Source organism: Bos mutus, chromosome 9 (genome assembly GCF_027580195.1).
Source record: "Bos mutus isolate GX-2022 chromosome 9, NWIPB_WYAK_1.1, whole genome shotgun sequence".
Lineage (NCBI taxonomy): Eukaryota > Metazoa > Chordata > Mammalia > Artiodactyla > Bovidae > Bos > Bos mutus.
This window is the reverse complement of record NC_091625.1, coordinates 83,981,358-83,993,471: the sequence shown is the minus strand read 5'-3', so window position 1 is coordinate 83,993,471 and position 12,114 is coordinate 83,981,358. Positions and strand designations below refer to the sequence as shown.

Sequence of the window (12,114 nt, the reverse complement as noted above, 5' to 3'; positions counted from 1 at the left end):
GATGTTTTTCTGGGACTCTTTTGCTTTTCCGATGATCCAGTGGATGTTGGCAATTTGATCTCTGGTTCCTCTGCCTTTTCTAAATCTAGCTTGAACATTTGGAAGTTCACCGAGGCCTGGCTTGGAGAATTTTGAGCATTACTTTGCTAGCATGTGAGATGAGTGCAATTGTGTAGCAGTTTGAACATTCTTTGGCATTCCCTTTCTTTGGGATTGGAATGAAACTAACCTTTTCCAGTCCTGTGGCTACTGCTAAGTTTTCCAGATTTGCTGGCATATTGAGTGCAGCATTTTAACAGCATCATCTTTTAGGATTTGATGATTCCAACTGGAATTCCAACACCTCCAATAGCTTTTTTCTTAGTGATGCTTCCCAAAGCTCATTTGTCTTCACATTCCAGGATGTCTGGCTCTAGGTGAGTGATCACACCATCGTGGTTATCTGGGTCATTAATATGTTTTTTATATAGTTCTTCTTTGTATAGTTTTTCCTTTTTTTTGTATAGTCTTTTTGTATAGTTCTTTGTGTATGTGTATATATATATATATATATATGAACTATATATACAAAATATATAGTTTTATATATATATATATACTATATATACAAAAACTATACAAAAATCCATCTATTCTTACTATCTTCTGCTTCTGTTAGGTCCATACCATTTCTGTCCTTTTTGTGCCCATCTTTGCATGAAATATTCCCTTGGTATCTCTTATTTTCTTGAAGAGATCTCTAGTCTTTCCCATTCTATTGTTTTCCATTTCTTTGCATTGATCACTGAGTAAGGGTTTCTTATCTCTCCTTACTATTCTTTGGAACTCTGCATTCAAATGGGTATGTCTTTCCTCTTCTTGCTTTTCACATCTTTTCTTTTCTCAACTATTTGTAAGGCCTCCTCAGACAATCATTTTGCCTTTTTGCATTTCTTTTTCTTTGGGGTGGTCTTGATCACCGCCTCCTGTACAATGTCACAAACCTCCATTCCTAGTTCTTCAGGCACTCTATCAGATCTAATCCCTTGAATCTATTTATCACTTCCACTGTATAATCATAAGGGATTTGATTTAGGTCATACCTGAATGGTTTAGTGGTTTTCCCTACTTTCTTCAATTTAATCCTGAATTTGGTAATATTGAGCTTGGTAATATTTGGTATTATTTGGTAATAATCATGAGCTCATGATCTGAGCCACAGTCAGCTCTGGGTTTTGTTTGTGCTGACTGTATAGAGCTTCTTCATCTTTGGCTGCAGAGAATATAATCAATCTGATTTCAGTATTGACCATCTGGTCATGTGTAGAGTCTGGTCATGTGTAGATGACCTTACTTGTCTTCTCTTCTCTTGTGTTGTTGGAAGAGGGTGTTTGCTATGACCAGTGCGTTCTCTTAGCAAAACTCTGTTACATCTCTAGCATAACATGTTTTTACGTCTCTTTTATTGGCAGGAGAATTCTTTACCACTAGTGCCATCTTGGAAGCTCTGACACCATTCCCATAGACTTTAAATAATCAATAAAGAACATATGAAATAATATCATACCTATGAATAGTATCATACACTCTATGTTTTTAAGATGTTAACAAATGTCTGATGAAATAGAATCTCAAGCTGCCCCATTAGGTATTTCTGGGGCATTCTTTTCCTACCACTCATAGTTCTTAATGAGTCATACAGTAGGCATATTTGATTCCACTCAAATGAGCATATTCTAAGGAGAAGGGCATGGCAACCCACATCAGTATTCTTGTCTGGAGAATCCCCATGGACAGAGGACCCTGATGGGCTACTGTTCATGGGATAACAAAATCTGAAACGGCTGACTAAGCACAATACATATTCAAGTTGACATAAGTGAACATTACATAACTATATATATTTATATATATATATATGTATAGTATTTCTATTTATATATACCAAGTTTGATTGTAATTGTATTGGTGTCTGTGTGCTATATATATATAAATCTACAGCATTTGTTTTCTTCAGACTCTGAACTGAAAATATACCATGCACATAGGTTTTTCTGTTTATATTTACCATGTGTGATTGTAATTGTATTGGTGTGTGCATGTGCTACATACATAAATGAATATATAAATATATATAGTATCTACAACCTTTGGTTGCTTCAAAGACTCTGAACTGGATACACCATGCATGTATTGTGCCTGAGAAAAAGCAACAATAATATTTATTTTAATTCAGGAAATTATTTTATATTCTGCTAATAAAATTAGCACTGGGACTTGAAATCAAATACTTTTGAGAATGATAAAGCTTATGCTTAATGCACATAGATTAGAACTTCAAATATGTGGGCCAGGAACAGAAACAAAGGGCTTCCCAGGTGACTCAGTGGTAGAGAATCTGCCTGCCAGTGCAGACCATGTGTGTTAGATCCCTGGGTCAGGAAGATCCCCTGGAGGAGGAAATGTCAATCCCTCCAGTATTCTTGCCTGGGAAATCCATGGACAGAGGAGCCTGATGGGCTATGGTCCATGGGGTCAGAAAAGAGTTGGACATGACTTAGTGATTAAACAGCAGCAACAAACATAAAGACTTTAAAATAACAAGACTGCTAATTATTATACATATAAAGGCAGACAATATCACTAAATACTACCTGCTCGGGTTTCTCCATTTTCTATTTTCTTAAGTGAAAGTAAGCAATTTTCACTAAAACGTAAAGTACTGAAATATACTAAAGGTGGCAGTGTTGCTTCATGTTAACCAGAGGCCAAACTTCTTAAAGTTTTATCATGGTTTCAGGCGTTACATTTTATCATGAGTTGTAACAAAGTAAATCTTTGAAAAAAAATAAATTAATGTATTTTATTTCTCATATAAATTAGATACTGAGGTTAAATCAGTTAATGGGGCAACATTTCCATTTAATTTACATATAATTTTAAATTGGGTCACCAACGTACTAATGAAAGAAATGTTTGACCAATTTATATTTGATATATTTATCATTGAAAAGTAAGCTAAGTTAATAATTTCAAGACATTGATAACTTAATTACTCAAAAATATATCTCACTCTTAAGGTTCTAGTTTGTAGGCTATGGGTTGTAGATATATTGGTTACCCACAAAAAGCACATTTATAAGCATGAAATTCAAAAAGATTGTCCAACATATTTTTTTCAAATAAAAAATTTTCCTAGCTCATTTTAAATACAATTCAAACCTGAATTTCTTTGCTACTTTCAGCAAAGGTGACACAAGGTGTCATTTAATTTTAGCAGCTGATCATTCACACTTAAAATTGTCAAATAGGATGTCAAAAAAGAAGACATGTAATTATTCCTAAAGACATTTTCTAGTTGGAACACACAATAATGATAAAACAATTTTTTGAAGTGCTGCTGGGTTCTAGGAACTTTATATATATTATCTTGGATCTTCATAACAACTCTGAAACAGAGGAGTTATTATATAACACAGAAGTTGTTCTTATTTTACAGGTGATAAATAACCCAGTTTCCACTACTCAAATGTACAGTAGCTTAGCCACTTTACTGTATTTCTCTATTTAATGTTAACTTCACTTTTAAAATTTTAATTCACACTATTAATTTGTACCATAACCAAGATCTACATTTTACATTATTCTAGTTCTTAAATTATACTGCTGTGTTCAGATACTGAAAATCCACCTGTGCTGGATTTTGGACTTAAGAAACATATACGCTGTACATTACATCCCTGGGGGTTATTTATCTTGTAACTGGAAGTTTGTGTCTTTTGACCACATTTACTTATTTTATATATCCCCCAGCCTCCTCTGTGGCAACCACCAATCTGTTCAAAGTTTCTATGAGTTCTCTTATTTCAGATTCTGCCTATAAGTGAGTTCATATAGCATTTGGCTTGCTCTGTCTGACTTTTTTTCCACTTATCATAATATCCTCAAGCTTCATTCAAGTTGTTTCAAAAGGCAGGTTTTCCTTATTTTCATGGCTGAATAATATTCCATTATATATATCTCACTATGTCTTTACCTGTTCATCCATCAATGGGCAATTAGGTTGTTTGCATGTCTTGGCTATTGTAAATAATGTTGCAATGAACATGGAGGTACAGATATCTCTTGATGATAATGATTTCATTTCCTTAGAACATATACCCAGAAGTGGAATTGCTTGATCTTATGGCAGTACTATTTTTAATTTTTTGAGGAATCTTCATCCTCCATCTCTAGTGGCTGCTCCAATATACATTTCCATTAACAGTGTAATAATGGTTCCGAGTGTAATAACGGTTCCGCTTTCTCCATATTCTCTCCAATATCCACTATCTCTTATCTTTTTGGTAATAGCCATTCTAATAAAATATCTCATTGTGGTTTTGAATCACATTTCCCCAATGATTAGCGATGTTGACCATCTTTTCATGTGTCTGTTGGCCATCTGTATGTGTTCCGTAGAAAAATGTTATTCAGATCCTTTGTCCATTTTTTAATTGGATTGTTTCTTTTTTTGATACTGAGTTACATGATTTCTTTGTATATGTATGTTTATATATATGTGTTTTATGTTTATATATATATATGTTTATTAACAATCAGATACCTGGTTTGCAAACATTTTCTCCCATTTCATAAGTTGCTTTTCATTATGTTGATGGTTTCCCTTGACATATTATTGTCAGTTTACACAATCCAGATCTAAGCATCATCCTAGCCCTTTGCACCATCAAGAAGGAATGTCATCTTTTAGGAGTTTTTTGTGGATGCTAGCAGAATGTTGCTTTTTATGGAGGAGCAGGTATTTCTAATGATGGAAGAAGGTTGGTAGATGCATAATGCAGATACGTAAGGCACAGCAGAGGAGAAACAGGAAGGCACAGGACAGAGAAATCTTTTTTATATTTCAACTTATCTAGTCTTGCCATAAATTGTGAACTTTATTTCACAGTAGTAAGTGCATTTTTAGTTTTGTAAGAAATTGAAACTCTTTCAACTTGACTGTACCATTTTGTATTCCCGTCATCAGTGTGTGAAAATTTCTGTTGCTCTGCACTCTGACCAGCTTTTGGTATTGTATTATGCTCTTTTGTAGTGTACAAGTTTTCTTTTTAAAATAATGTACATAGGTTAATTTTATGATTGGGTAATCTTGTTTGAAATTCGAAAAGGATATACATTGAAAATATTCATTCCTTTAGATTTAGATTTAAATATATAAATAAATAAATAAATAAATAATTAAATAATATAATAATAAGAGCCACTTCATAAGGGTGGCTCAGTGGTAAAGAATCTGCCTGCAGTGCAGGAGATGCAAGTTCTATCCCTGCACCAGGAAGATCACCAGGAATAGGAAATGGCAACCCACCGCACTATTCTTGCCTGGAAAATTCCATAGACTGAGGAGCCTGGCAGGCTGCAGTCCATAGGCTCACAAAGAGTCAGACATGAGCATGCATACATGCAATATATGTTTAAGAGTAGAGGCTGTTTCCAATTTTTTTAAAATCTAAAGCATCAATTTGTTATTTCCTCCTCAGAAATATTGAGAATAGTTTACTTTTTGAAAAAATAAACCTGAATTCTCTTTCAGTGGAAGATTCTTTTTCTCTTAAATATTTTAAAAACATATCTTTAAAGTTATATTTTTAATAAATTGGAAAAAATAATTTATAATTAGAAAAGTTTAGAGTACCTTTGTTAGATAATCATCAAGTAATTTTTACTAACTGGACAAAAGTTGTTTAAACTTGACTAAACAATCATATATTTTTTGGTTTTCATAACCAAATACTGAAAATGTTGAAACACGTAATCAGTTGATAGAACAGGAAATGCCACTGGATTAGAGCAAAAATTGTAAGCAATATTTTAGTAATTACATGACAAATTTACTGTTAAATATGTATAGACAATATAAAATGCAGGAATAATATTTGGAGTGACATACCTTTGTTATCATTTTTCTCTAAGTCTTTTAGTGCTTGAACAAACATCTGTTGACTTTCAGTGAGAGGCCAACTGTTATATAACACCAAACACTGTATAATATACTTGTATACCTGGAAAAATGCAATATTTAAGTATAAACAATAAAAAAATAAATGTAGTATATGCTTAATCATTTATTATTTTAGGCACATAATAAATGCATTTTTTCTGGATCATACAATAATGATTTAATTAAATACTGTTAAATGTTCTCCAAAATTCTGTAATACCACAGTCTATAATAGCCTCATATCCCCATCAATACTATCATATATTCTAGTATTTATAATTTTTGCATTCATGTTTATAAGTTAAATTTATTTTACTTTTGTTACTCAGTTTTGGCATCTGAATTACATTAATCTCTTAAAAAAGACTGGAAGGTTTGTATTGTTTTTCTATTTTCTAGAATAATTTACTCCTCAAAAGTCTGTTAGATCTATTTTGTTAAGCAGCTAGGCCTATGCTTTTTGGAAAGGTATGACTTTGATTATGATTTGTTTTATTATTCTTATTATTTCATATTTTCTGCTTTTTGTGGAGCAGCTAGTCTCTTCTTCCTCCTACCCCAGGAATTTTACATTTAAAACAATTTTTCTAAGTTTTAAATTAGCTTGTGTGTGTGTGTGTGTGTGTGTGTGATCAGTTGCTCAGTTGTGTCCAATTCTGTGGCCCAGTGGACTGTAGCCTGCCAGGCTCCTCTGTCCATGGAATTTTCCAGTCAAGAATACTGGAGTCAGTTGCCATTTCCTCCTAGAGGAGATCTTCCCAACCCAGGGACTAAACCTGTCTCTTGTGTCTTGCATTGGCAGACAGATTCTTTACCACTAGCACCACCTGGGAAGCTCTAGCTAATATAAAGTTGTATATAATACTTAAAAAAATTTTTAAACCTGTTGTTTGCATTTATACCTTCATCCTAATTTTTGTTCTATACTCGATTCATTTATATTTTCTTTCTTTTTTCTTAATTGATTGGTCTTACAAAATGCAAGTGTTTTTATTAATCTTAAAAACCTTAGAGTTTAATTGTTGTAGATTTTGTTCCCCGTTTCTTAAATTTTTACTCATTTTATCAATATTTTTCTCCTTATTTTTGAGTTATTATTTTACTTGTTCTCTAACTTTTTTGTTTCAATAGTTTAGTTCATTTGTTTGAATCATTCGTATTTTCTGATGAGTTAATTTAAAAAGTCAACGTTCCACTGAATGCTACTTTAGATGTGGTTTACAAATTTTGATTTGTAGTTTTCATTTTTATTGAGCGCTTTGTATTTAATACTTTCTTTTAAAGGATTTTTAAGCTAAAGAATTATTTAGTATATTTACATGTTTTCATGTTTATGTGATTTTAAGCTGATAATTATTAATTTCTATATTATTAAATTATGTTCAGATGACAATTACACAGTATAGTTTGGGTTTTTTTGAGGCTTCTTGTGTGTTCTATGAAAAAGTATATTTACTTTTTATGAGGTGAAGTGTTCTATTTAGAAATCTAAAAGATTAAGCTTATACTTAATATTTCAAATCCTACTGATCAAATGTATTTTGTTTTTCAACTTAATTTACTCTTTTCTGAAAAGTATGTGTTAAAATATTCAAATATTAATTACTAATTGATTTTTCTATGTAATTCTGTGTATGCTCAGTTGCTCAGTTGTGTCCAACTATAGTCATGTCCCATAGACTGTAGCCCACCAGGCTCCTTTGTCTATGGCATTCTCCAGGCAAGAATACTGGAGGCTTGCCATTTCTTTTCCCAGGGGATCTCCCTGACCTGGGGATCAAACTCGAGCATCCTACATTGGCAGGTGGATTCTTTACTGCTGAGCCACCAGAGAGGCCCAATTACTGTCATATTAGGACTTGGTTTTGACATTTTGTTTTTATTTCTTTCAATTAATTTATTTTCTTGATCTCCAATGGATAAATCATGTTTTTATTTGCTGCTTTAAATTATATACATTGTTCTATATTTCTTCAATTTTAGGAAAATAATTGTTATGATTTATGTTGAGCTTTAGGAGCAGTACAATTGAATAAATCTTCTAAATGTTAATTACCTGCTGTGGTGTGCTAGCATTTTCGTCTATAGTGGGTATATAGCTGGTATCTTCATCCATAATAGGCTGACCAGTGTCTACTATTGCACTTCCAGGCCTTTTATAGGATTTCTGACCTCCTGCAGATTTTTTCTTGATGTATAAATCTTGCTCTTTCTTTAAAGCAGCATGAGCTGAAAGAATTTGCTTGCTGGCTGAATATGAGAAATATTGTTTATGTTAAAATATGTGGAATACATAATCATTGAAAGTGAAAGTGAAGTCGCTCAGTCGTGTCTGACTGTTTTCAACCCCATGGACACCAGGCTCCTCTGTCCATGGGATTTTCCAGGCAAGAGTACTGGAGTGGGTTGCCATTTCCTTCTCCAGGGAACTTCCCGACCCAGGGATCGAACCCAGGTCTCCCACATTGTAGACAGACGCTTTACCATCTGAGCCACCAGGGAAGGTCAACTTAAAACGTCTACTTAAAAACCAAGCAGGGAGGACAGAACTGACAGCTTAAGAAAGAAATAACACAAACCGGTTTCCAATGTGGACTGAAAAGACTATATAATAATAATAAAACAAGTCATACTATTTAACACTAAATTATCTAGTTGCAGAGAAAGACCAAAGTTCTAGCTATAATTTTTTTTGTCTTAAAGAAAATTTATATTTATAGAAAATTTTAAGTTTGGTAAATAATTACTACTCAAAATTTTTAGGGATGACATTTCTGGTCAAATAACATGAAGTATATTCACAAAATTATGACAAGCCCTTCTTAGTCTTCTAATTATATAACATTTTTATTATTCATGATGGGGCTTCAACATTTAAAAATTAAATATGTCATACCAACTGTAGGACATTGATATTTTAATGAATAACTAATATGAAGATACTTCTATATGAAATATAAATTTTAAAGGGTTAAGGAAGATTACTCCTGAGTAGACTTTCAACATTATTTTCTAAAGAATACTATGTTTACAGAAATATATAATCATTACTGTGTTATTTATTATATCCTTATAAAACACATTCAAAGGGACAGGTCAATTTATTTTTTCATGAGATAAAAAACATCACTGGCTTCTAGGAAATATCCTGGTTTTGAAGAAACACTGTAATGGTGTATGACTTGGATAGAACAACGCATTTTCTGAGCAACCACTGATTGCTACAAGAATGTAATTCAACAAATTCTCATTCATGTGCTGTTTGAATGACAATAAACTAAAACCACATGTTCTGACTACTTCAGTGTTTAATACTATCCACATGCATGTTATTGTAATTTTTAATGTCTATATTATTTGATAATTGACAAATCATACAAGTACCATTATATTACTCACATGATTTGTTAATTAAATGCAGCTATCAAATGGTATAATCTACATAAGTTCTTAGTCCTAGATGGAGTTCCCATAAAAATAAATTTCTTACATAGAAATTTAATAAACTAGTTGTGAAATCTGTACATTGAGGGCATGAAACATTGTTGAGAGAAATTAAAGATATATGTTCATGAACCAGAAAACTCAGTTTTGTTAAGATGCCAATGCTCCCCAAGTTTAACAAAATTCCAATAAAAATCTAAAGCTATAAACCATATGGTATATCCATACAATGGAATAACATTCAACAGTACAAAAGGGAATGGAGTAGCACAACATATATGTATCTTAAAAACATTACGTTGAGTGTGCTAAAAGAGCATTTACATTTTATGGAGTTTTAGAAGATGCAAAACTAGTTTATTGTGATGGGAATGTGAACAGTGCTTGCCTCTTTGGGTGTTGGGAAATTGAATAGAAATAGCCTGAGGGAATTTTTCTGGGTAACAGAAATGTTGCATATCTTGTTAAGAGTGTAGGTCACACTGATGGATAAACTTATCAAAACTCATCAACTTAGATTTATTTTTTTGCTCTATGTAGATTATACTTCAATAAAAAATTAAAAATGAATCACACAAAGTCCCTATTCTTTCCCTCATTAATTCCTTCAAGTGTGTACTTAATCATTCATAACCCACTGTTATGAAAAATATTTGAAACAAATATAAAATAAAGAAAACATTTTCTTTAATATATGATAGTCTACACATAAATTGATGCTTTTGAACTATGGTGTTGGAGAAGACTCTTGAGAGTCCCTTGGACTGCAAGGAGATCCAACCAGTCCATTCTGAAGGAGATCAGCCCTGGGTGTTCTTCAGCTAAAGCTGAAATTCCAGTACTTTGGCCACATCATGAGAAGAGTTGACTCATTGGAAAAGACTCTGATGCTGGGAGGGATTGGGGGCAGGAGGAGAAGGGGACGACAGAGGATGAGATGGCTGGATGGCATCACTGACTCGATGGACATGAGTCTGGGTGAACTCCGGGAGTTGGTGATGGACAAGGAGGCCTGGTGTGCTGCGATTCATGGGGTCACAAAGAGTCGGACATGACTGAGTGACTGAGCTGACTGACTGACACATAAATTAGAAAAAAACAACTAATTCCAATAAAAAAATGGGCAAAGCACTCAAAATTTTTTTCAAAGAAGGAAATATTAAAAGGTGATATATAAAATATATAAAAATATGCTTAAACCACTCTAATGGTAAGCAAAATATAAATAAATTTTTAGCATTCAAATTGAAACCAGAAATATGAAGAACCAAAAAATATGATAACCCTGTCATTCAGGGGCATAGGTAAAAGAAGATAAATTTATGAAACTCAACAGAGGGTAATTTGACAATATACACCAAAATCACTACTGTCTGTACCCAGTGATTCAACAGTTCTACTTCTAAGCATTTATCTAATACATGCATATTATATGTTTAGAAAAATGTCTATTCAGATTTCTTTAAAAATTTAAGTACTGTTTATATAAACTAATGATTAGAATGATAACACATTACTATCAGTAGGAGACTGCTTGCATTAATTTTGAAAAATCATCAACAATTTTGAACCTTATACAACTATATGAAATATAATGTTATACTACTATTCATCCATATTTCTTCCTCAAATCCTCAATTGCTTAGATTTGAAGGAAAGTTATGACCAACCTAGATAGCATATTGAAAAGCAGAGACATTATTTTGCCAACAAAGGTCCGTCTAGTCAAGGCTGTGGTTTTTCCAGTGGTCACGTATGGATGTGAGAGTTGGACTGTGAAGAAAGCTGAGCACCAAAGAACTGATGCTTTTGAACTGTGGTGTTGGAGAAGATTCTTGAGAGTCCCTTGGACTGCAAAGAGATCCAACCAGTCCATCCTAAAGGGTATCAGTCCTGAATATTCATTGGAAGGACTGATGCTAAAGCTGAAACTCCAATACTTTGGCCACCTCATGTGAAGAGTTGACTCATTGGAAAAGACTCTGATGTTGGGAAAGATTGAGAGCAGGAGGAGAAGGGGACGACAGAGGATGAGATGGATGGATGGCATCACTGACTCAATGGACATGGGTTTGGGTGGACTCTGGGAGTTGGTGATGGACAGGGAGGCCTGGTGTGCTGGGGTTCATGGGGTCACAAAGAGTTGGGCACGACTGAACGACTGAACTGAACTGAAGAAAATTTTGTGGAAAATTATGAATTTTATATTACCCTTACAGCATGAGTACTGATATTATTCCTAATAAGTATATGAGATATACAGACATGCTTTTAAAATTTCCATGAGATAGCAAAAAACCTAAAGAGGCTTAAGATTTTTGTTCCTAGCTCATTTAAAAGCCTTCAATATCTTTGCAATGGAATTTATTCCTTCTTTAGTATCATATAATGTTTGTTTACAGGCTTCCCTGGTGGCTCAGATGGTAAAGAAACTGCCTGCGATTCAAGAGACCTGGGTTTGATCGCTGGGTCTGGAAGATTCTCTGGAGAAGGAAATGGCAACCCACTCCAATATTCTTGCCTGGAGAATCCCATGGACAGAGGAACCTGGCGGGCTATAATCTGTGGGATCTCAGAGTCAGACACTACTGAGAGACTTAACACTTTACTTTTCCGTGTTTGCTTACAGAATATATAACTTAATCTGTCATGTCCCATTTCACTACAAATATAACACACATAAACAC

The 12,114-nt window shown here is 33.4% G+C and overlaps 1 protein-coding gene across 2 annotated transcripts in view; it reads right to left on the bottom strand.

Annotated features, from left to right (window-relative positions):
* ADGB (androglobin) overlaps positions 1 to 12,114 on the bottom strand; it is a 190,694-nt gene that overhangs the window by 37,652 nt on the left and 140,928 nt on the right. For both annotated transcript variants that reach the window (XM_070376828.1, XM_070376829.1), the window contains 2 exons: positions 8,040 to 8,233; positions 5,933 to 6,044 (listed from right to left, as the gene is read on the bottom strand). In XM_070376828.1, the coding sequence (XP_070232929.1) occupies positions 5,933 to 6,044; positions 8,040 to 8,233 (306 nt within the window). The remainder of the gene's footprint in view (positions 1 to 5,932; positions 6,045 to 8,039; positions 8,234 to 12,114) is intronic.